General features: G+C 47.1%; 2 protein-coding genes across 2 annotated transcripts; both read right to left on the minus strand.

Annotated features, from left to right (window-relative positions):
- Positions 1 to 38: 38 nt before the first annotated feature.
- LOC125549250 (translation initiation factor IF-2) lies at positions 39 to 2,205 on the minus strand. Its single transcript, XM_048712706.1, has 3 exons — positions 1,970 to 2,205; positions 573 to 812; positions 39 to 407 (listed from the first exon to the last, which is right to left on the minus strand). The coding sequence occupies exons 1-3, from the start codon at positions 2,173 to 2,175 to the stop codon at positions 350 to 352; spliced, it is 504 nt and encodes a 167-aa protein (XP_048568663.1). The 5' UTR covers positions 2,176 to 2,205; the 3' UTR covers positions 39 to 349.
- Positions 2,206 to 22,527: 20,322 nt separating this feature from the next.
- On the minus strand, positions 22,528 to 25,504 carry LOC125549251. The gene is made up of 2 exons (XM_048712707.1): positions 25,284 to 25,504; positions 22,528 to 24,664 (listed from the first exon to the last, which is right to left on the minus strand). Exon 2 carries the CDS (start codon positions 24,633 to 24,635, stop codon positions 22,791 to 22,793), a length of 1,845 nt encoding a protein of 614 aa, XP_048568664.1. The 5' UTR covers positions 24,636 to 24,664; positions 25,284 to 25,504; the 3' UTR covers positions 22,528 to 22,790.
- Positions 25,505 to 25,934: the final 430 nt, after the last annotated feature.

The raw sequence follows: 25,934 nt of genomic DNA on the forward strand, positions 1-25,934 counted from the left end.
TATAAGGGTTTAATACCATTCAACAGAGATGAATCATAGGAATCATACATCTATATTTTTCAAATGTAAGCTACATTCTCTCGATAATCCATCCACTTACTACTAACCAAATGATAAAGAAGACATCTAGGTTCTCCTTGCAGAGTAGAATATGATATCCGATTGTCCTAAAAAGAAGTACATGCTACATTGCAGGTGAACACCAAAGAAACATGCATCAAACAGATGTCACAGAAAAGAGCATGTCCAATCTCTTGAGTTACGATCATCCGTCAATCATGCACGTCTATGGGAGCCAATAGATGTGTCATTTGGATCCAGGTAGAGGTTAATAAAGTGGTACTTTGAGCTAATCTTTACGTCTTGCCACAAATAGTTTGCCCATATCTTCAGTAACAACATTACTCCTGGCAAAACCAAAAGGGAAAACATTATTCAGGGGCACCAAATGCTGAAATATATAACACGGAAGAAGTTTTCTTGGCATAATTGGCAGAACACTAGCCTTAGTTCACTTGAAACAAGAATTGCATGTCGCAACAACGTTTTAAGTAGATGAAAACAGGACTAACCTTCCACTAAGCTGTGGTGGAACTAATGTGCTCGCAGCAGCATTCCTGGCACCACGAGATTGTGCTGACTGGGCCCTTGGGAATTTACTACGGGGATCTTGAATAGATGATCCATTTGATTCTCTTTTCCTTGATGAACTTCCCACCATACCAGCAGAACCTCTGTTGGGGAGAGAGGGGGAATCAAAAAGATCTGCAATGTCTGGTAGGTCAAATGATGGTGCGGGCAGGGAGACATTCCTGGACAATAAAAAAACAGAATATCAGCTTAAGAACTCAGATAGCATGGGCAGAACCTACAAAGGGAGGCCAATGAAATATATGCAAGTCAATTAATATGAGATACAGCAAGGAGATACAAATACATTTTGCATCCACATCAGCTGGAAACAAATTCAGTTTCACCACATGGATTAATATGAGATACAGCAAGGAGATACAAATATTTTTTCTGAATCAAGTACGGGTGTGTGATGGCATAGATCAAAGGAATTAAGAGGAAAATTAAGCCAAACAGCCTGCCTAAACGAATCCTGCAAGGTTATAATTAGCAAACTATGCATACACATTCAAACAGAGAAAGAATTGTACATACACGGAAACGACCCGCGCATGATACTCACAAGGGGCAACTGTGAACAAGCAACTGCAGCTTGTCAAACAATAAATCATTGGTTGAGAAATTCAATTATATTAAATTGTAAGAAGAGCCCTTCAATTGTGAGGGAAGCACACCCAAATTCATCTACGGATGCTACCCTATAAGCACATTTAGTTCAGGGCTGCTCAATATCCAACAAAACTATAAAACTATCAATTCAGATTCTTGAAATTTGAGAAGGACATTCTATGTATAATCATCATCCATGAGCGCTCCATGAAACATTTTCACCCTGACAAACCAACATAGGATATGCAGGTTTTCCTGCATACCAGGCGGGGAATCTGTCATAACAGGAACCCAACAAGCCACAGAAACAATTTTTTGGTATCATATATCAGTAGTTCAGCATAGGAGTTGCAATCTTTTATAACGTCACAGGACGCTCCTCTGGGTTGTGAAGCTACAAGATCCCCACCAGTAAGGAACAACTGAACACAGCATGAGCGTGCCTCCTCTCCTTTGAGATAAAACCTCCATCAGCAGATACAAACTGGTTACAGCCCTGACTTGAGCTGCCGGATGGTTCGCTACGGTGGCCTGGTGATTTGGTACCAGGTAGCTGTAGCTCTAGCACATCCACAGGCCACCCACGACATCAGTTAGTCAAATCTAAGTCCAAATCCAGCAGGCGCAATCACGGCCTCCGGTAAGCAATGCCCAAATCGACAACCCCCCATCGATCCCCATCACTGCAATCGAAACCCTAGAGAGAGAGGCGGCACGGGGGGCTTACTGGCTGGGGGCGGGCGGCGGCGCGGCAGGCCGGGGCGCGGCGCGCACCGACGGCGAGGGCGACGGAGGCCTCGGCTGCGGCCCGACAGTGGGGGCGGGGCGGGGAGGAGGGGCCGGGGCGGGGGCGGGGGCGGCGGCGGCGGCGGCGGCGGGAGGGTCGCCGGCTTCGTCCTCGTCGGAGGAGGCGTCGTAGGCGACCAGCGACATCGGGTCCGGGTCCGGGTGCGGCTCGGTCGGTTGAGCCGGGTACTGGATAACGGTGGTGCGGTCGTTCGGGCTGGTGGGCTGGTTACATGGACGGACCGGTGCTCTTTCGGTCCGGTTTCCTCGTGGGCCGGTGCGCTGAGCTCGTATCGAGCCCGGATGTTGTGATTCGAGTAAACTCGCACGTACCACTTCTAAAAAAAAAGAGAGAAGAGCAGAGTGCAAAAGTACTCTTTCCGTCCCGAGCTCAAATGAGGTCAGGGTAAACAGTAAAACAAAAAAATAACTAAAAAATGTTTTGGGTGGTTGTCAAATTTCAATGTGAAATGACATTTGTAGAAGCCGTGAAGTAAAAAACAAAATCTTCTCTCTAAAATGCTTTTGGAAATGACATTTCTGCAGCATCGACTTTTTTGCCATGGCTTCTACCAATGTCATTTCACGATGAAACTTTGCAAGCATTGACAACATTAGACTTATACATTGTTTGCTAAAAAATTGACTTTTTTTATGATTTTACTGTTCATCCAAGCTCATACAAGCTGGAGCTAAGAAACTCCATGTCCAGCAGAGTGCTACCTCACAATAAACGCGTCTTGGTCATATTATTTTCACTCATAATCCAAGGGGAACCAACAGAGTGGCTCGTCCCCTCCAAGTTTAGGCCCAGCTCTCTCAGGGAAGCTATCGTAACTCGCGAGTGTCACCGTGGCTGTTGTGTTTCCCCCCTTGGTGTGTGCTTTGTAACATCGATTTTTCCTGGTTGGTTCGTGGAGGAGCCAACTCCCTAGGACGAAAAATAGTGTTCTTGTGATCAAGTGATCACAGCAGTGGGGCGACAATACGCAAAAAAAAAAAACAGTTTGTCTAATTCACATCTAGATGTTTTCTAAGGATGTCACATCTAATCTCCCATAAATAAGATAGCAACAAGGAACAAAAAAAGTTGTGACAAAAAAAATAGACCACAAACATAGTGGACATCATGTTAGATGTTACATAACTATGTCACATCTAGATGTGTCCTAGACAGACCAAAAAAAAACTATAGAAAAAAATTGCCTAGAACTTGTGAATCTGGCATTTCTTTGCAAGCTGCACACGCACGATGCATGTCATGGCTTGGCGTGGCGATAAAGATGTGAAGGAGCTTAGCATGCATGATCCATCTCCACATCTATCTATATAAGCCAAGGCTTCTCGACGATTGATTCAGAGTTGAGTACCTCTTGGCTAGAAAAGAAAAGCACTTGAGATTTTCATTTAGTTGGTTCATTGGGATATTAGAGGAAACCAAAAGCATGGCGAACTGATCTCGTCTTCGCCGTGGCCCAGCATCCGCCGGATCATTCTTGCCGGGGGAGTATGTTTTGCTGGACCCGGCCTGGGTCCAATGAAATTGTTAGGGTTAATTAACTAGTGTTACTTCTTGCAAAAAATAACTAGTGTTAATTAGTGGGTTAATCCCTGCTTAATAGGAACCATATGACAATTGCCTCTTTGGGACAATCATGATGATTGCTCATCACGCCTTTCCAAACGCTTCTGTTTCCCATGTACTTCCTCCATTCCAAAATATAGTGCGCCCACGCTTCCCAAGGTTGAACTTTGACCATAAATTTAACGAATGAGACCGACTGCGGCGGGAGAAAAAATTACATAATTAAAAACTTTTTTCGAATACGAATCCACTGATATAACTTTTGCCCCCGCCGCAATCGGTCTTGATAGTTAAATTTACGGTCAAAGTTAAAGCACGTGGATAGAGGAAGCACTACATTGTGGAATGGAGGGAGTATAACTATCAACATCATCAATAAAGACTGATGGTTCACTTTACATCTTTGTTACTTTGTATTAGTTGTTCTCTCTTCTTTAAACAGAAATGATGCTCTGAAAACTTTTAATAAACTCTAGCTATGGCTTTAATTATATGTGAGTGCCAGGTTGCCATTAATTAGTGTACGTCCATGAATTACACCGATTCTTCGTAGTTAAGTACGGTTCTAGAGCATAGCACGCTAGCTAGCTCCATGGATCACTCTTCCGCTGCAGCTTGAGGAGCTCACTCTGGCCATCAAACATCGGACGAGGCTCCTCTGACATACTGCAGGAAGTAGTTGGCTCACTGACATGTGGGCCCAGAAGCAGGTTGGCCCACCTGTCAGTGAGCCAACTGCACCCTACATCCCTTTTCAGCTGCCATGTGTATGTTTCAAATATAGAAAATATAGAATGCCAAATATCTCTATTGTGTTGTATTGATCTGGCACTCATATGGGGTATATATAGGAGTACAATGTGAAGGAAAAAAAACTTGAAGTAGATGGCAAGTCGTACATGTTTAAACCTATTCTATCTCTAACTCTTCTCTATCTTAAGCACAATTATACTTCTAACATCAAATACACTGATGGTGCTGCAACAGAAATCAACTAATACTACTATAGTACTAACGTAACCCGACAACTGCATTCAATTCCATGACGATCTAGCTTCAGATGCAAACATACATACGTGCATACATGACAACAAAAATGCATACATGTATCTTTTTCTGAGAGATTAACATGTCCAAGTCTTTCATGATTATCATGAGTGAGTAATTAATACATGTGCCCCTATGCCTAAGTTGCCAATGACGTGTCAAACCTCTGCTTTTTCTCTGAGGGGTTGTGCTGCTGATACTGATTTGCTTGTCATTCATGTGTATTCAGTCCTCTTCCACCTTAACAGCCAATTGTAATGTAGCCTTAACTAGTGAGCTCCGTCTCAGCTCTGGATAGATGAAGTCTGCCACTATCACAAATCATGTCTTGCAGCTACTCCTGATAATGAGCTGACTATAAAGATTCAGCCATGTTATAAGCTCCTCCTAATAGTGACCTGACTTCGAAGATCCAGTCATAAGTTGCAGAACTGTTCTGTAATTTGGAGTACTATGGTGGTCTTAGAATAATTTGTGATTGCCAGGGTAATGATGATGCTTTTCTTGAGATAGAGAAAAATGAAACAAGTTTGTGAGGATGATACCATGCTGCTACTTACAATATTTCAGTGTTTTTTAGACTTTTGTTACCTAGCAGCTTCTGGAGGTTCAAACGGAAACTCTTAGTTACCATGTTTGTCTGTTTGACCATACTATGGTATCTGTTGATCTTAGAACAACCAGAGAATGTGACGCTCCTTTGGAAACAACAGTGGTGGCGTTATTCGGGATCATTTTGTTAAACATCATATCACGCTGGATGCCATCGGCCGGTACTAGGAGAAGATTACGCATATGCCAAGGATAGAATAGGTAGTTGGGTAGTTTAAACATCTATCTCAATTGTATCTATCTCCTTCTCCAGGTATTCTCCCTAGACTATCTCTCTGTAAACAAACTCTTGTACTGATCGCTCTAGGGTGGCTGCGCCCCCTCTTTATAAGAATGAAGCACGTCCCTCTCTCGAGGTAAGACGTTTTCCGCTATCGCACACATTTCACACATCAGCTGTGTTAATTAGTTAGGGTGGGTTATAAACTTTGAGCCTGAATTGCTTGTTGAAGAACACTGTCATAAGTTTGTGAATTCTGAAGTCTCAGAAGCACTCTTGGAAGCTACTGCTCCATACAAATATGTTGTGACTTATCTCACAGTAGTCTTTTTTTGGCTTCTCAGTTCCTGTTCTGCCCACATGGACAGATTAAGTTCTTTTTCTGGCTTCAGTTAGTACAGTAACACCTAAGCATCCCAATTGTAGCTGCAGTGTATAAATGATGCTACCACAACAAAGGAATGTCGACGAGGACAGCAATTTTTAGAAAAGGAAGTGCTTTCTGTTCTTTCACCAAGTGCAGCGGGAGAGAGCCTGCAGCGCGGAGGAGATCCACCAGCACCTCACCGCCCACGCGGTCAAGACGCCGTCCATCCACCCCCCGCAAACGTCACCAGCCGAGGGCGCCGTCGCCATGCCTAACAGGGCTGACGCCTCAAGTCCAGGTTCCTCCACGATGGCCGAAGTGGCGAGATCCGGCACGAGCGACGAGATCCGGCACTGCGCGGCCGACGCCATCGCTCAAGCCCGCCGTCCACCGATCCCGCCGCCGCCCGGAGCCCGCACGCTGCCGGGAGTCCCACACCCATGGATCTGGGCGACCGTGCACCGCCACGAGCCCGCCGCCTCTGGGATCCGCCACACCGCCGGGAGTGCCGCACCCCGCGGATCAGGACGCCCGCGCCACCATGGATCCGGGAGAGGGAGGAGAGACCCTTCGCCGCCGCCGTCGCACGCACGAGCTTTGCCCGGCGCCGACCATCGGCAGCGGCGGAGGGGGAGGAGGGCGCTGGAGGGTTACTAGGCGGAGGCGGCTGAGGCCTCCCAAGCCGTCCGCGGGGGAGGCGACGCGAGAGGCAGCAAGATAGATTGGCTCCTAAAAAGCCAATTGTAATTTTTTCAATAAAGGGCGCTTTTATTATCTCGAAATGTAGCATCAAGCGGATACAAAACATTATAAGTAACACCCGGCCTCTGCATAACTAGGATGCACACAGCCCAACACGGAAAGTCTGACAAAATGAATGGAAAAAACAACAAATCGGCGATAGTAGAGTCCTATAGACCGACACTATGCCTATGTCACAATGGATGGTGGACCGATCCGGAGATTATGCTGCCACCCATGTTGGGTAAAAACCACCGTAGCCACCTGCTCCAACCGCGTACACACCGCCTTGAACAGCGGTTGGTACTCCACTCGTTGTAGCGTAGACCACGTACGAAGCGAGTGCGTACAACGGAAAATAACCTGCAAAGGAGAAGCATTTTTATCATTGAAAACCAAATCATTTCTACATAGCCAAAGCGACCATAGTAAGGCGTATGCTCCCACCCGTATTAGCGTTTTGAATCTATTTGGAATACCGTCCAACCAGTGACCAAAAATATTGGCGACACTTGTGGGCGGATACAAATTTGACGCTATTTGGATGATTGACCATGTAGTACGTGCAAACTTGCATTGGAAAAAGAGGTGTTTGATTGTCTCTTCATGAGTACAAAAACAACACTTCTTACTCCCAGGCCAGTTGCGTCGTGCAAGGTTGTCTTTGGTTAGAACAACTCCCCTACGAAGATACCACATGAAGATTTTAACTTTTATTGGAATCTTCGACTTCCAGATTTTCTTATTGTTACTCACTGATACCTCAGAATGCATGAGTGCACGGTACATAGAGTCTACTGTGGATGACTCTGATGTAGTAAGGTTCCAGTGAAACACATCCCAGCCTTGTCTAATATTAATCGAATCGAGACGGGATAAAAGATTGTGCCATGACATAAGTCGGGGGCCAATCAAATCCCGCCTAAATGAAATATTGGGTGGGGATGAACTGAGCACTTGTGCAATAGTATTATTCTTTTCGCGAGCAATGTTGTACAAGGCTGGATATTGTTCTCGAAGAGTAGCATTGCCTAGCCAGATGTCTTCCCAGAAACGAACCTCCGACCCGTCCCTTATCGCAAAAGACCCAAAGCGAAAGAGATGTTTCTTTGCCGCCATTAGGCCAGCCCAAAAGTGCGAGTCGCCAGGTGTCCAATATGCCTGAGACACTGCCTTTTGGCCTAGATACTTGTTGCGCAGCATGGTTTGCCAAACACCATCCTTAGTAAGAAGTTTGAACAACCATTTACTAAGTAGGGCCTCATTCTTGATTTGCAAGTCATGAATTCCAAGGCCACCTTGGTCTTTCGGCCTACAAACCACACTCCATTTGGCCAATTGTAATGTAGCCTTAACAAGCGAGCTCCGTCTCAGCTCTGGGATAAATGAACTCTGCCACTATATGTAACACTCCGGATGTAACTTTCCCTTTTTGTACTCCAACTCTTGCCGTTTCCGGCGTTAAGTTACATTTATTTCTCGGGTTCGGGTCTTTATCTCCGTGTGTTGTTTTCTTTGTCATGCATCTCATATCATGTCATCATGTGCATTGCATTTGCGTACGTGTTCATCTCATGCATTCGAGCATTTTCCCCGTTGTCCGTTTTGCATTCCGGCGCTTCGTTCTCCTCCGGTGGTCATTTCTAGCTTTCTTTCGTGTGTGGGGATTAAACATTTCCGGATTGGACCGAGACTTGCCAAGCGGCCTTGGTTTACTACCGGTAGACCGCCTGTCAAGTTTCGTATCATTTGGACTTCGTTTGATACTCCAACGGTTAACCGAGGGACCGAAAAGGCCTCGAGTGTGTTGCAGCCCAACACCCCTCCATTTTGGCCCAAAACCCACCAAACTCTGCTCCATGTCCTAGAGCGTTCGATCACGATCGCGTGGCCGAAAACCGCACCTCATTTGAACTCTCCTAGATCCACTTATGCCTATAAATAGCCCCCCCTTTCCAAATCCCGGATCTCTCCCCGTCTAACCCTAGTCAAAAAAAAAGAGATTCCGCCACCGACGGACACGTCCGCCCCCGGCCGGACAGTGTCCGCCGCCGCCTTCGACCAACCACGACGCGACACGTGGCACGCCCGCCGCCGCCGCCGCCGGCCCGGGAGAGCCCGCGAACGGCCCCCCGAGCCCATCGCCTCCGTGCCGCCCGGCCTTCGCCCCCGCCGCCATCGCCTCCAGCTCCGGCGGTAGAGCCACCGCGCCGCTTCTCCACGCCGGCGCCGACTTCCTCGGCCGCCGCCGCGGGCCTCCGCCACTCCGGCGCGCCGCCCCGAGCCGGCCCCGCCGCCCCGAGCCGCGGACGCCGCCACCGCCCTCCACCGCGGCGCCCTCGACGGCCGGCCTCGCCCCAGTCCTCTCCTTCCTCTCCGCCGACATTTCCAGCGACCTCAAGCTACAGTAACTCTGGCGGCCTCGGTTCCCGTGCGATCTGGATCTAGATCCAAAAATATCTCGGTTGACTTTTCGCTCCCGAACCCTAATTTTTATGCCTACTTTGACCTGCCGTATCTCCGCATCTATAGCTCCGATTTGGGCATACAGTATATCAAAATGTTCGTCTCGACGAGTAGATCATTTCATTCCATTGCATCATTTTCATTTGAGCTCATCTTGATGCCCGAAATGCTATTAGAAGGAGGCTTCGTGAGTTAATTGTCAGATCTGCTAGTTCATCTTAGACTTTTGTCATTTTTGCCATGATTATTGTGTGCATGCTATGCCTGTGAGTCCTTCATATGTTTTGTTAAGAATTTTGTCTTCTTTCCAGAGGTGCAACCCATGCATTTTTAGGATGTGTGTGGTGACTTGTGCAAGCTTGCAAAGTGAGGCACCCGGTAACTCTGTTTTCAGGGACTTAGTAGTTTTCACTAAGTCTGGGATTATTTAGTTCATGATGCCATATGTTCAGCTTGTTTCCTAGTGATCCGTGCCTCTTTTGAGGATGATCAGTAAGGGAGTTTTGTTAATCATGTTATGCTCTATACATCCATATCTTTGTTGGCAATTATGGAGTACCCTAGATTGAGTCAATCGATCTCTACTTTTGCTTCATTGTTAATCTGGGCAGATCGTCAACTCGTTTGCGATTTTGCCGATGTTATTGTAGTTGATCCGTGCATGCGATGCCATTGTTCTTGCCATTTCTAGCTTGTATTTTGTGCCTTCTTAATGGATGTATGCTTGCCTTGCCATTACTTGCACCGTAGTGAGTGCATCGAGCTCGTTTACATGCCTTCATGAGTTATATTTCAGCATGTCTCAGTTTTCACTAAGTCTGAAAACTGATTGTGTTTTAGCTATATTCGTGTGCCCGTTAGTATATTTTGTGAACCCTTTAGGCCCGAGGTCACTTTGGGTATTTTGTTAAGATTGTTGAGTAGCTCCATGCCATGTTCTTACTTGTCATAATCAGGTCATGTATCATGTTGTTTTGTTGCTCCGAAGAGGGCTTCACGATCTGAAATTTCAGACAAGTGTTAATTTCACTAAGTCTGTAATCTGTTTTGCATTTGCGTTTTTGCCATGCTTGTTTGAACCTCATAATGGATGAATTGACAGTGGCTCAGTGCTAGTCTTTTGTTAAGCATCTTGTGTGCATCCCTGCCATGTATTTTGTTGTCATGTTTGGTGGCTGTAGCATGTTCATTTTATTGCATTTAGATGCCTACTTGCTGTAAATCGCAGACCGGTGTCATATCTTAAAACGCTTGCCATTTCCAAACCGTAACTCCGATTCCAGTGATCTTTATATAGTTCTCAAGCGATTTCATCCCATCTTTCCAGTGGCACACTTGGTTTTCCAAGTTGAGGCCAGGTTCATGCATTTCCTGTCATATCTTGCATTTTGCATCCCGCATCGCATCCCGCATAGCATATCATCATTTCATCATATTGCTTGTTCTTGCACGTGATTGATTGTATCCTTGTTGCTTGTTTGTCTTGTTTGGGTAGAGCCGGGAGACGAGTTCGCTACCGAGGAGCCCGTTGAGTTTGCTTGTGAGGATCCAGTCAACTCTGACAACTGTGCAGGCAAGATGATCCTACCCTCGAAATAACTACTATCTTTGCTATGCTAGTTTGCTCGCTCTTTGCTATGTCATTGCTACGATGCCTACCATTTCCTTGTCAGCCTCCCAAATTGCCATGTCAACCTCTAACCCACCATGTCCTAGCAAACCGTTGATTGGCTATGTTACCGCTTTGCTCAGCCCCTCTTATAGCATTGCTAGTTGCAGGTGAAGTTTGGAGGCCGTTCCTTGTTGGAACATCTTTTACTTAATTGTTGGGATATCATTATATTGCTATGTTATCTTAATGCATCTATATACTTGGTAAAGGATGGAAGGCTCGGCCTCTCGCCTAGTGTTTTGTTCCACTCTCGCCGCCCTAGTTTCCGTCATATCGGTGTTATGTTCCCGGATTTTGCGTTCCTTACGCGGTTGGGTTATAATGGGAACCCCTTGATATTTCGCCTTGATTAAAGCTTTTCCAGCAATGCCCAACCTTGGTTTTACCATTTGCCACCTAGCCTTTTCTTTCCTTTGGGTTCTGCAGACTCAAGGGTCATCTTATTTTACCCCCCCAGGCCAGTGCTCCTCTGAGTGTTGGTCCACCTGTCAGCTACCGGTGGCCACCAGGGGCAACTCTGGGCTGGCCTACCTGTACCTAGGACAATCTGGGTGTGCCCTGAGAAAGAGATATGTGCAGCTCCTATCGGGATTTGTCGGCACATTCGGGCGGTGTTGCTGGTCTTGTTTTAACCTGTCGAAGTGTCTTGAGTTACCGAGATACCGAGTCTGATCGGAACGTCTTGGGAGGAGGTCTATTCCTTCGTAGACCGTGAGAGCTTGTCATGGGCTAAGTTGGGACTCCCCTGCAGGGATTGAACTTTCGAAAGCCGTGCCCGCGGTTATGGGCAGATGGGAATTTGTTAATGTCCAGTTGTAGATAACTTGAACCTTAATTAATTAAAAATGAATCAACTGAGTGTGTTACCGTGATGGCCTCTTCTCGGCGGAGTCCGGGAAGTGGACACGGTGTTGGAGTAATGTTTGCGCAGGTTGCCCTCTAGCTTCTCGCTCGTGCTTTGCCTCCTCTTCTCGCTCTCTTTTGCGAATAAGTTAGCCACCATACTTGCTAGTCGCTTGCTGCAGCTCCACATATATATTGCCTTACCCTTCCTATAAGCTTAAATAGTCTTGATCGTGAGGGTGCGAGATTGCTGAGTCCCTGTGGCTCACAGATACTATAACTCCAGATGCAGGTCCAGGTGTTTCCACTCCAGGTGACGGGTACGAGCTCAAGTGGGAGTTCGACGAGGACTCTCAGCGATACTACGTTTCTTTTCCTGACGATCAGTAGTGGTGCCTGGTTGGGGGTGATTGGGACCGTGTCGCATGTTGGGTTATCTTCTATTTTTGGCGCCGTAGTCGGGCCATGAGTGTTTGGATGATGTATGTTATTTATGTACTCTGATGTAACGTGGCGAGTGTAAGCCAACTATGTTCTCCCCTTTATTATTCATATTACATGGGATGTTGTGAAGATTGCCTAACTTGCGACATATGGCTTCAATGCGATTATGTCTCTAAGTCGTGCCTCGACACGTGGGAGCTATAGTCGCATCGAGGGTGTTACAAGTTGGTAATCAGAGCCTTCCCCGACCTTAGGAGCCCCATTGCTTGATCGTTTTTAGCGGCCGAGTTGTGTCTAGAAAAATGTTTTGAGTCATTTAGGAATTATATATCGGAGAGATTAGGAATTATTTTTACTTCCCAGTCTCCTCATCGCTCTGGTAAGGCATCCTGACGTAGAGTTTTGACTCTTCTCTTCTCAAATTTCACTAAATTTTTTTTTAGGATCACACGAGTATCTTGGAATCGTTCCGATGGCTTATGATGAGAACATTGACTTGGTGCCTCCTGTCAGGGGTTTAGTGGAAGTGTCTCGGGGAGTTGAGCTCTAAGGTGTTGTCATCATAATTTTATCGTTGCAATTCTGAAATACTTGAGATATGTTCGCCGACATCGAAAATCTTTTTTATGTAGTTCGTTGGTGAGATAACCTCGACGCCACCCAGTACTGGGGCGGGAGTTCGGGAGTATCGCCATAACTTGTATAACGGATGCTTTTTGAAGGTTGAGGTAGATGGTTTCCGAAGTTTTTCTTGGTTATGTGTTGAAGGATGGATACAGCTGGATGTAGGATTTGCTAGTTTGGGTGAGATATTATGCTTCCCCTGTATCCCCAACACCTGATTGCTTAACCGGAAAAGTTCGGGAGTTTCATAGGTAGGAATTCTAGTAGCTCTAGTTCTTATTCCACGGATATTGGTTTGAGATTGGGATTTTTTACCGATTATTCGTTCTTGATCCGTACCTTGTTGATTTATTTCTCTACCTTAATTCTACGTGGCTTCTCAATTTATGGATATGTGACCATTTGAAGAGGAATGCATTCGTTCATTTTTGTTCGGATGTGAACACTTTATGTTGCAATTTTCATTTTGTTGGTTTCAGCTTCATTTATCTGTCTATGTGCTAACGGTGGTCAACCTCTTCAGGATGGCTCCCGCTAAGAGCACCAGTCAGAACCAGAATCAAGATCCGCCACCACCTCCACCTCCTCCAGAGGCATGGCAAGCTGTGATGACCGCAACCAATGCAAACACTCAGCTGATCATGCAAATTCTCCAAGAGCGCAATCAAGGCAGTCAAGGGAATCAAGGCAGCAATCAGAGTCACTTTGCTACACTCAACCAGTTCCTTGCTAACAGGCCAAAGACTTTCAGCAATTGTGTTGAGGCAACCGATGCTGACGATTGGCTTGTGGATCTGTGTAAGCTTTTCGAGTGCAGTAATGTCAGGCCTGAGGATTTTGTCAAGTTCGCTTCCTTCTAACTCAAAGATCAAGCTGCAGAATGGTTCCAGCAGTACAAGGATTCCAGAGGTGGACGTGTTATCACTTGGAATGATTTCCGTCGAGATTTCGAGCTCATCATATTCCGCAGAGCATGGTTGAAAGCAAGCGTGAGGAATTCCGCAATCTGAAGCAAGGCTCTTTGTCTGTCTATGACTACAACAAGTTGTTTCAGAAGCTCGCCCGCTTTGCCAAGCAGGACGTCCCTGATGAGAAGAGCATGATATATCAATTCAGGGGTGGTCTCAGAGAAGAAATTCAGCTCGCTCTTGTTCTTTTCGAGCCCTTGAGATACGATGAGTTCTACAACATGGCACTGAAGCAAGAGGCTACTCAGTTGAGGTGTGATGCTTCCAGGAAGCGAGTCAGAGATGTTACTCCTTCTTCCTCTACTCAAGTGGCCAAGCAGCAGAAGTTTTGGCTTCCTCCTCCTCCGTTCCGTCAGCCGTATCAGCAGAAAAGCAAAGGTGGCAGTGGTTCTTCCCACCCACCCAACCCTGGCTTTCAGAACAAGACTTCGTCTCAAGCTCCAAGATCGAGTGCTCCGTATCACCGTCCGCTTTCATAGGTCACGTGCAACAAGTGCCAACAGAAGGGTCACTATGCCAACAAGTGTTTCAACCAGAGGCGTCTCCCTCCTCCTCCTCCTGTGAGATCGGCAAGTACAGCTGTGGTCAAGCATAACCCCAAGCATGCCAAGGTCAATTTGATGAATGCAGCTCAGGCAGAGGACTCGTCAGATGTGATCATGGGTAACCTTCCTGTTAATGATATTCCTGCAAAAGTTCTTTTTGACACTGGTGCATCGCATTGCTTCATCTCGAGACCGTTTACAAATAGGCATGAATTGGTTTCGCAAGTTTTGCCTAGTCCTTTAGCAGTCGTCTTTCCCGGTAAGCGCATGCAGGCTAACTCCATCGTTTCGGATGTTTCTATCACTTTGGGGGACTACAAGTTCTTGGCTTCTCCTACGGTTCTTAGTGACTCGGATATTGATCTTATTCTCGGAATGGATTGGCTTTCTAAGCACAAGGCTCAGCTTGGTTGTGCAGCCAGGCAGATTCAATTGACTCATTCGTCTGAGGATGTAATTGTCTTTGCCGCCCGTGATGTTACTATCCGTCTGTTTTCTCTCAATGAGAAGGGTGAATTGGATGCCATCTCTCAAATTCCTGTCGTTTGCGAATATCAAGACGTCTTTCCAGAAGAGCTCCCAGGAATGCCTCCGCACCGGCCAGTTGAATTCATTATTGATCTTGAGCCTGGTACGGAACCTGTGTGCAAGCGTCCTTACAAACTCGGACCTGAAGAGTTGAAGGAGCTGAAGAAGCAACTCGATGAGCAAGAGAGAATGGGTCTCATCCAGCCTAGTTCTTCTCCGTGGGGCTGTGGTGTTTTTTTTGTGAAGAAGAAGGATGGAACGGATCGACTTTGTGTTGATTACCATCCAGTGAACAAGAAGACCATCAAGAACAAATACCCACTTCCCAACATCAATGAGCTATTCGAAAAACTCAAATGTGCCCAAGTATTCTCCAAGCTTGATCTCCGTATGGGTTATCACCAGATTCGCATTCGTGAAGAAGACATTCCCAAGACAGCATTCAGAACAAGCTTTGATTCATATGAATACACTGTCATGTCTTTTGGCCTCGCCAACGCTCCTCCGACGTTCTCTCGCATGATGAACTTCATTTTCAACGCCTACACCAATGACTTCGTTTTGGTCTATCTCGACGACATTCTGATTTTCTCGAAGAACAAGGAAGATCATGCCAAGCATTTGCGTTTGGTTCTCGATAAGCTCAGGGAACATCAGTTCTATGCCAAGTTCTTCAAGTGTGAATTTTGGCTCGATGAGGTTCTTTATCTTGGTCATATCATTTCTGCCAAGGGCATTGCCGTGAATCCTGAGAAGGTGTCTGCAATTGTGAATTGGGAACCTCCTCAGAACGTGAAGCAACTCCGCAGTTTTTTCGGTCTCGCAAGCTATTGCCGAAGATTCGTTGAAAACTTTTCTAAGATCGCGAAGCCTCTCTCAAATCTTCTTCAGAAGCACGTCAAGTACGTTTGGTCTTCGGAATGTGATATTGCTTTCAACACTTTGAAAGAGAAATTGATCACCGCTCCAGTTCTGACTCCGCCTGATGAATCCAAGCCGTACGAGGTCTTTTGTGATGCCTCTCTCTAAGGTCTTGGCGCAGTTTTGATGCAAGAGAAGAAAGTTGTTGCTTATACATCTCGCCAGTTGAAGCCTAATGAGAAGAACTACCCCACTCATGATCTCGAGTTGGCGGCAGTTGTACATGCTCTGTTGACTTGGAGACATCTTCTATTGGGAAGAAAAGTGGACATTTTCACTGATCACAAGAGTCTCAAGTACATCTTCACTCAGCCTAATCTCAACCTTAGGCAAACTCGATGGGTCGAAATGATTCAAGAGTATAATCCGAGTATTGAGTATACTCCAGGCAAGGCCAATGTGATTGCTGACGCTTTGAGCAGAAAGGCCTACTGCAACAGTCTGATTCTCAAGCCTTATCAACCCGAGCTTTGTGAAGCTTTCTGCAAACTTAATCTGCAAGTTGTTTCTCAAGGTTTCCTTGCCAACCTTCAAGTCTCTCCTACCTTAGAAGACCAAATTCGCCAAGCCCAGCTTCTTGATGCTATGGTGAAAAAGGTGAAGATTGGGATTGCCAAGAGTCAATCCAAGTACAAGTGCTACCGCCTTGATGACAAGGACACTCTCTTCTTCGAGGATCGTATTGTTGTGCCCAAAGGTGACCTCTGTAAAATGATCATGAACGAGGCTCACAATTCTCTCCTCTCCATCCACCCTGGGAGCACGAAGATGTATCAGGACCTCAAGCAAGCTTATTGGTGGACTCGAATGAAGCGCGAGATCGTTCAATTCGTGAATGAATGTGATGTCTGCAAAAGAGTGAAGGCAGAACACCAAAGGCCAGCAGGTCTCCTCCAACCTCTTGCCATTCCAGAATGGAAGTTTGACCACATTGAAATGGACTTCGTGACTGGGTTTCCAAAGTCCAAGCGTGACAATGATGCTATATTCGTTGTCATCGACAAGTTCACCAAAGTGGCTCACTTTCTGCCTATCAAAGAGTCGATCACTGCAGCTCAATTGGCGGAACTCTATACCTCTCGTATTGTCTCTCTGCACGGTATTCCTCAAGTGATCTCTTCAGACCGTGGCAGCATGCTTACCTTGAAGTTTTGGGATTCTTTTCAGAAGGCCATGGGCACGAACATCCACTTCAGCACTGCTTTCCATCCTCAAACAAGCGGTCAAGTCGAGTGTGTCGACCAGATTCTTGAAGATATGCTCAGGGCTTGTGTGATCTCCTTCGGCATGAAGTGGGAGGATTGTCTTCCTTATGCCGAATTCTCATACAACAACAGTTTTCAAGCAAGTTCGGACAAGGCCCCATTTGAAATTCTGTATGGCAGGCAGTGCCGTACCCCTCTCAACTAGTCTGAAACCGATGAACGTCAACTTTTGGGTAATGACTTAATCACAGAAGCAGAAGAAATGTGCAGAGTCATTCGAGATAACCTCAAAGCAGCTCAATCCCGCCAGAAGAGCTACTATGATAGTAAGCACCGTGATTTGGCTTTCGAGATCGGAGATCATGTTTACCTCCGTGTCTCTCCTATGAAAGGTACTCGTCGCTTCGGTATCAAAGGGAAGCTTGCCCCTAGATACGTGGGACCTTTCAAGATTGTCAGCAAGAGAGGCGACCTCTCCTATCAACTCGAGCTTCCTTCAAACTTTGCAAATGTTCATGATGTGTTCCACGTCTCTCAGCTTTGAAAGTGCTTCAAGACTCCTGACCGCACAGTCAACTTCGAGGACATTGGGCTCCAAGAAGATCTCTCTTATCGTGAGAACCCAGTTGCTATTCTTGAAGAGACTGAACGCAAGACTCGCAACAAGTCAATCAAATTTCTCAAAGTCAAGTGGTCACACCATTCCGACCGTGAACCTACCCGGGAACGCGAGGATCACCTCCGTTCTGAGTACCCGGAGTTCTTTCAGTCCTAGATCTCGGGACGAGATCTTTTCGTAGTGGAGTGTCGTAACACTCCGGATGTAACTTTCCCTTTTTGTACTCCAACTCTTGCCGTTTCCGGCGTTAAGTTACATTTATTTCTCGGGTTCGGGTCTTTGTCTCCGTGTGTTGTTTTCGTTGTCATGCATCTCATATCATGTCATCATGTGCATTGCATTTGCGTACGTGTTCATCTCATGCATTCGAGCATTTTCCCCGTTGTCCGTTTTGCATTCCGGCGCTTCGTTCTCCTCCGGTGGTCATTTCTAGCTTTCTTTCGTGTGTGGGGATTAAACATTTCCGGATTGGACCGAGACTTGCCAAGCGGCCTTGGTTTACTACCGGTAGACCGCCTGTCAAGTTTCGTATCATTTGGACTTCGTTTGATACTCCAACGGTTAACCGAGGGACCGAAAAGGCCTCGAGTGTGTTGCAGCCCAACACCCCTCCATTTTGGCCCAAAACCCACCAAACTCTGCTCCATGTCCTAGAGCGTTCGATCACGATCGCGTGGCCGAAAACCGCACCTCATTTGAACTCTCCTAGCTCCACTTATGCCTATAAATAGCCCCCCCCCCATTTCCAAATCCCGGATCTCTCCCCGTCTAACCCTAGTCAAAAAAAAGAGATTCCGCCACCGACGGACACGTCCGCCCCCGGCCGGACAGTGTCCGCCGCCGCCTTCGACCAACCACGACGCGACACGTGGCACGCCCGCCCCCGCCGCCGCGCGGCCGGGAGAGCCCGCGCCTGGCCCCCGAGCCCATCGCCTCCGTGCCGCCCGGCCTTCGCCCCCGCCGCCATCGCCTCCAGCTCCGGCGGTAGAGCCACCGCGCCGCTTCTCCACGCCGGCGCCGACTTCCTCGGCCGCCGCCGCGGGCCTCCGCCACTCCGGCGCGCCGCCCCGAGCCGGCCCCGCCGCCCCGAGCCGCGGACGCCGCCACCGCCCTCCACCGCGGCGCCCTCGACGGCCGGCCTCGCCCCAGTCCTCTCCTTCCTCTCCGCCGACATTTCCAGCGACCTCAAGCTACAGTAACTCCTGGCGGCCTCGGTTCCCGTGCGATCTGGATCTAGATCCAAAAATATCTCGGTTGACTTTTCGCTCCCGAACCCTAATTTTTATGTCTACTTTGCCCTGCCGTATCTCCGCATCTATAGCTCCGATTTGGGCATACAGTATATCAAAATGTTCGTCTCGACGAGTAGATCATTTCATTCCATTGCATCATTTTCATTTGAGCTCATCTTGATGCCCGAAATGCTATTAGAAGGAGGCTTCGTGAGTTAATTGTCAGATCTGCTAGTTCATCTTAGACTTTTGTCATTTTTGCCATGATTATTTTGTGCATGCTATGCCTGTGAGTCCTTCATATGTTTTGTTAAGAATTTTGTCTTCTTTCCAGAGGTGCAACCCATGCATTTTTAGGATGTGTGTGGTGACTTGTGCAAGCTTGCAAAGTGAGGCACCCGGTAACTCTGTTTTCAGGGACTTAGTAGTTTTCACTAAGTCTGGGATTATTTAGTTCATGATGCCATATGTTCAGCTTGTTTCCTAGTGATCCGTGCCTCTTTTGAGGATGATCAGTAAGGGAGTTTTGTTAATCATGTTATGCTCTATACATCCATATCTTTGTTGGCAATTATGGAGTACCCTAGATTGAGTCAATCGATCTCTACTTTTGCTTCATTGTTAATCTGGGCAGATCGTCAACTCGTTTGCGATTTTGCCGATGTTATTGTAGTTGATCCGTGCATGCGATGCCATTGTTCTTGCCATTTCTAGCTTGTATTTTGTGCCTTCTTAATGGATGTATGCTTGCCTTGCCATTACTTGCACCGTAGTGAGTGCATCGAGCTCGTTTACATGCCTTCATGAGTTATATTTCAGCATGTCTTAGTTTTCACTAAGTCTGAAAACTGATTGTGTTTTAGCTATGTTCGTGTGCCCGTTAGTATATTTTGTGAACCATTTTGGCCCGAGGTCACTTTGGGTCTTTTGTTAAGATTGTTGAGTAGCTCCATGCCATGTTCTTACTTGTCATAATCAGGTCATGTATCATGTTGTTTTGTTGCTCCGAAGAGGGCTTCACGATCTGAAATTTCAGACAAGTGTTAATTTCACTAAGTCTTTTGTTAAGTTTTTGCCATAATCAGGTCATGTATCATGTTGTTTTGTTGCGTTTTTGCCATGCTTGTTTGAACCTCATAATGGATGAATTGGCCGTGGCTCAGTGCTAGTCTTTTGTTAAGCATCTTGTGTGCATCCCTGCCATGTATTTTGTTGTCATGTTTGGTGGCTGTAGCATGTTCATTTTATTGCATTTAGATGCCTACTTGCTGTAAATCGCAGACCGGTGTCATATCTTAAAACGCTTGCCATTTCCAAACCGTAACTCCGATTCCAGTGATCTTTATATAGTTCTCAAGCGATTTCATCCCATCTTTCCAGTGGCACACTTGGTTTTCCAAGTTGAGGCCAGGCTCATGCATTTCCTGTCATATCTTGCATTTTGCATCCCGCATCGCATCCCGCATAGCATATCATCATTTCATCATATTGCTTGTTCTTGCACGTGATTGATTGTATCCTTGTTGCTTGTTTGTCTTGTTTGGGTAGAGCCGGGAGACGAGTTCGCTACCGAGGAGCCCGTTGAGTTTGCTTGTGAGGATCCAGTCAACTCTGACAACTGTGCAGGCAAGATGATCCTACCCTCGAAATAACTACTATCTTTGCTATGCTAGTTTGCTCGCTCTTTGCTATGTCATTGCTACGATGCCTACCATTTCCTTGTCAGCCTCCCAAATTGCCATGTCAACCTCTAACCCACCATGTCCTAGCAAACCGTTGATTGGCTATGTTACCGCTTTGCTCAGCCCCTCTTATAGCGTTGCTAGTTGCAGGTGAAGTTTGGAGGCCGTTCCTTGTTGGAACATCTTTTACTTAATTGTTGAGATATCATTATATTGCTATATTATCTTAATGCATCTATATACTTGGTAAAGGATGGAAGGCTCGGCCTCTCGCCTAGTGTTTTGTTCCACTCTCGCCGCCCTAGTTTCCGTCATATCGGTGTTATGTTCCCGGATTTTGCGTTCCTTACGCGGTTGGGTTATAATGGGAACCCCTTGATATTTCGCCTTGATTAAAGCTTTTCCAGCAATGCCCAACCTTGGTTTTACCATTTGCCACCTAGCCTTTTCTTTCCTTTGGGTTCTGCAGACTCAAGGGTCATCTTATTTTACCCCCCCAGGCCAGTGCTCCTCTGAGTGTTGGTCCACCTGTCAGCTACCGGTGGCCACCAGGGGCAACTCTGGGCTGACCTACCCGTACCTAAGACAATCTGGGTGTGCCCTGAGAAAGAGATATGTGCAGCTCCTATCGGGATTTGTCGGCACATTCGGGCGGTGTTGCTGGTCTTGTTTTAACCTGTCAAAGTGTCTTGAGTTACCGAGATACCGAGTCTGATCGGAACGTCTTGGGAGGAGGTCTATTCCTTCGTTGCCCGTGAGAGCTTGTCATGGGCTAAGTTAGGACTCCCCTGCAGGGATTGAACTTTCGAAAGCCGTGCCCGCGGTTATGGGCAGATGGGAATTTGTTAATGTCCGGTTGTAGATAACTTGAACCTTAATTAATTAAAAATGAATCAACTGAGTGTGTTACCGTGATGGCCTCTTCTTGGCGGAGTCCGGGAAGTGGACACGGTGTTGGAGTAATGTTTGCGCAGGTTGCCCTCTAGCTTCTCGCTCGTGCTTTGCCTCCTCTTCTCGCTCTCTTTTGCGAATAAGTTAGCCACCATACTTGCTAGTCGCTTGCTGCAGCTCCACATATATATTGCCTTACCCTTCCTATAAGCTTAAATAGTCTTGATCGCGAGGGTGCGAGATTGCTGAGTCCCTGTGGCTCACAGATACTATAACTCCAGATGCAGGTCCAGGTGTTTCCACTCCAGGTGACGAGTACGAGCTCAAGTGGGAGTTCGACGAGGACTCTCAGCGATACTACGTGTCTTTTCCTGACGATCAGTAGTGGTGCCTGGTTGGGGGTGATTGGGACCGTGTCGCATGTTGGGTTATCTTCTATTTTTGGCGCCGTAGTCGGGCCATGAGTGTTTGGATGATGTATGTTATTTATGTACTCTGATGTGACGTGGCGAGTGTAAGCCAACTATGTTCTCCCCTTTATTATTCATATTACATGGGATGTTGTGAAGATTGCCTAACTTGCGACATATGCTTTCAATGCGATTATGTCTCTAAGTCGTGCCTCGACACGTGGGAGCTATAGTCGCATCGAGGGTGTTACACTATACCCTCACCATCCCAAATCATGTTTTGCAGCTACTCCTGATAATGAGCTGACTACAAAGATCCAGTCATGTTATAAGCTCCTCCTAATAGTGACCTGACTTCGAAGATCCAGTCATAAGTTGCAGAACTGTTCTGTAATTTGGAGTACTATGATGGTCTTAGAATTATTTGTGATTGCCAGGGACATGATGATGCTTTTCTTGAGATAGAGAAAAATGGAACAAGTTTGTGAGGATGATACTTACTCTATTCCAGTGTTTTAGACTTTTGTCACTTAGCAGCTTCTGAGGGTTCAAACGGAAACTCTAAGTTACCATGTTTGATCATACTATGGAATCTCTTGATCTCAGAACAGCCAGAGAATGTGACGCTATCTGGAAAGAACAGTGGTGGCGTTATTTGGGATCATTTCACACATCAGCCGTGTTAATTAGTTAGGGTGGGTTATAAACTTTGAGCCTGAATTGCTCCATACAAATATGACTTATCTCACACAGTAGCCTTTTTCTGGCTTCTCAGTTCCTATTCTGCCCACATGGAGAGATTAAGTTCTTTTTCTGGCTTCAGTTAGTACAGTAACAGCTAAGGATCCCAATTGTAGCTGCAGTGTATAAATGATGCTACCACAACAAAGGAATGTAGTAATACAGCGGTTGGTGTTTTTGCACTGCCTATTCGCTCAAATACATCAGGTTTGAAGTGATGCCATTACTGCAAAAAAATAAATGTCACATACCTCTAGATGTCAGCTGCGATACTGTATAGACTTCAGTACTGTTTTGCGTCGTGAGATGCGCCAGAGCAAACAGAAGAGGAGTAAAATCAGATCGAATGAAGAACAGAGGAGTCTGCACTCTGCAGGGCTTGTGTTGGATCTGATGCTCTTATCTTGGGGCAGGATTTCCGAAGACGTATGCTATCGTCCCTCTCTGATTGGCATTGGTAAGCTGCACCTTGATCACCTCGGAATCTCCCAAAAAGTTGTGGCTCAAGAACAGCCAGGCGAAGGTGATAAGCTCCCCTCCTCTGGCCAAGTGCGCCGCGTGCAGCTCCGGCCGGGACTTGGTGGCCGCATAGATGAGCAGCTTGGTCCATATGTCTACCAACTCCTGCAGTGTTTCCATGCTTGGCTCGATGCTGAAGAAACCTTCAGAATCCTGCTGCTCATCCATAAGATGTGGAAACAAGTGTGCCATTTGCTCCAGCGTATATAAGGCGCTGTCATTGAGCGGCAACAGCGAAGGGTGGGTAACCAAAAGGTATGCCATGTAGTTGGATAGTTTCCGGCATACTTCCATCAAGACACTGCAGCTGGTACCTGTGTCTGTCTCCATGTCCGAAGGAGGATGAAGAGGATATTTTCTCAAGTGTGCCTCTGTGATAAAATGCACTAAAGCAACCTTTCCACCAAAATCTTCACGAATGTCTTGTAGCTCTTGCACTATGCCGCCAAGTTTTGGCCACTGCCGGGGATCTCTGTTGATTTCAGCATCGAAGTCGGTAATTCCCTTCACAACACACTCCATCGTCTCGTTATCTGCCTCCACGTGCTCGGTGTCTAGTAACCTGCTCATCCAGAACAACATTTTATCCTCTTTGACACCAACCAAATTCACCAAGCTTTTGATCACTGTGGTCATTGCTCGTCGACTGTATGACCTTGGCTGGTCGCTGCCTGCATCCAACCACCTGTGGTAGTTGTACTGCCCAATTGAATTTAGATATGGCTTCCTCTCTGGCCATCCAATGCCACTGCACAGGAGAAACCAGGACAACTTTGCAAGCATGCCGCACCTTCGCATCTTCAACCACGCGCAGGTCCATGGTGACATTATCAAAATAAACATGGCACATACTTCCAACAAAAAGCATCCTACGAAGAGCGACCAGGTGATTGCAATGTCGGCTCTATTGTACCTCCGTTTGTCGCTCGTGAGGAAGAGCACCAAGGCAACCAGAACAGACACCTGAGAGATGCCTCGCAATATGATGCCACTCCTTGTTCTGAGCACACAGGACTTAGTATACAGATCATCATACATCATGCCAAGCTCGAGCCTCATCCGCTTCACCCAATTGCTTGGGGTTTGTTGGATAACGTTACCGCTATCACCTGATCGTGCTGTAAAGATTCGAAAGACACGTGGCATACGATGCAGGACAGCGCAAACAATGTGAGAATAGGGATCCTCGGCAACCTCTCCTGGTACCTGTTGCTTGTACTGTTGTCCAGTGGAACCCTGGAGGGTTTCAAAGCTCCCACACTTGAGAGACCATACCCTTTCTCCATACTTGATAATTCCGGCAGCAAACACAAAGACATCCGAAACTAGAAGCTCCACGCCGTGTTTGTCAATGGACTTCCAGAAAACATATAAAGCTAGGACAACTTGCATAAACAGGGTCAGTAAATGTCTCAACCACAACTTGTTGTCCTCCATGGCGAGAGCAGTAATGGTGTCCTGCCCACCAAGATGGATGAGAAGAAATGGTGCCCAGAAGAAAGATAGTCCGGTGGTGGCATCCTCATGGCGCGAGAGGTAGCCCAGGGTGTAAACTGCCACTAAGTCCGCGCCCAGATAAGCTATCCAAGTGAAGAACCTGAGAAACGAGTTGATGCCACGCCGCCGAAGGCTGCCGGCGAAGAAGAGGAACATTTGTAGCATGAAGCTAAGGAGCACAAGCACCTGGATTTCCCACTCGTAATATAGTTTCATGATACTCCCCATCTAGATTTCCTGTGTCTCGGACCACGTACCTGTTGGACAGAGTAGTTTCATCATATTTTTCTTTTTGCTGAAGCAATCAGGAGCTTTTAGTACGACACACTTGAAAAATAGCAAGAATCCTTCTCCGTAGTAGATATGCTACTGCTACCACTTGAAAATGAAAAACTACTTATCAGCGACAATAAATATGGGCGCGGTCTCAAGGCGGCGGGACTCGAGACACGGCGAGGTGGCGGTGCGCCGATAAGGAAGCAGAGCACGGCGAGATGGCGGCGCCGTCTTTCACCTCCTGTGTTTGGTCGTTTCATTCGAGCACGCAAGGCTGGGTCGAACCAGACCAGGGGAAACGACCAACCCGAGGGCAAAATCGTCCTAAAACAAATGACGTGTGGGCCCAGACAGGGACACGGAGGAAAAATGTTTCTTGCTGCAAGAGCAAGAGCAAGAGGGAAGAGGTTGTTGCTCTGTCTTGGGCATGGTCGTCGGGCCGTCGCCCACGTCGGAGATGGCCACAGCCGAGATTCTCGACGCGCTTGTTCCTCTAGCCGTTCTAAAAAAAAGTAATAACTTAGCTCCTCTGACCAAAAGCAGAAGCAGAGTGGATCTTGGGGAGGAGCAGAAGAAATGATGAGTCGGGCGAGGCCTAACCTGAAGAGCGGATCGGTCCGGCTGGAGCTCAATGGCGGCGGCCACTGGTCCGGGTCTGGTGGGCGGCGAGTGCGGAACGGGGAGCTCAAGCTGGCTGTCTCTTCCAGGAAGCCAGATCTAGTCCGGAGGGGGGAGGCAGACTGGACCGTATTCTCACAGTGTATGCGTCTTACAAAAGCGGAAATTGATTTTCAAGCCTGGGACCGGTTGGAGCCGCCCCTTTGCTTTGCTTTGTTTTGGACACATGGAGCCGGCCTAGAATGGTCCAGCAACAACTGGCCTCATATTTTATCTTAAAATAGGTTTTCGCCCGCTTTATAAATAAAGCAACAAACCAAATTACATGGTCGAACAATGCACTATGGTAGGGAGACCCCTTAGAGCAACTCCAATGAGGCGACCCATTTTGTCCGCCCGCGTCCGCGGGCGATCCATTCCCAATCCAATTTTAAGCCGGATTTGCATCGCCGCAGACACGAGACGGACGGGCACGCGCCTACTCCTCTTCCCGGGTCCGTCGATCGGTGACAGCCACCACCATTTCCCTCCATTTTTCCCAAAAACACTCCCGCCCGCGCGCGCTCTCGCCCCCCAACTAGCTATGGAGGACGCCATCGACCTCGACCTCGACGCCGCCACCTGCCTCGTCTC

The sequence above is a fragment of the Triticum urartu genome, chromosome 3 (assembly GCF_003073215.2).
Source record: "Triticum urartu cultivar G1812 chromosome 3, Tu2.1, whole genome shotgun sequence".
Taxonomy (NCBI): domain Eukaryota; kingdom Viridiplantae; phylum Streptophyta; class Magnoliopsida; order Poales; family Poaceae; genus Triticum; species Triticum urartu.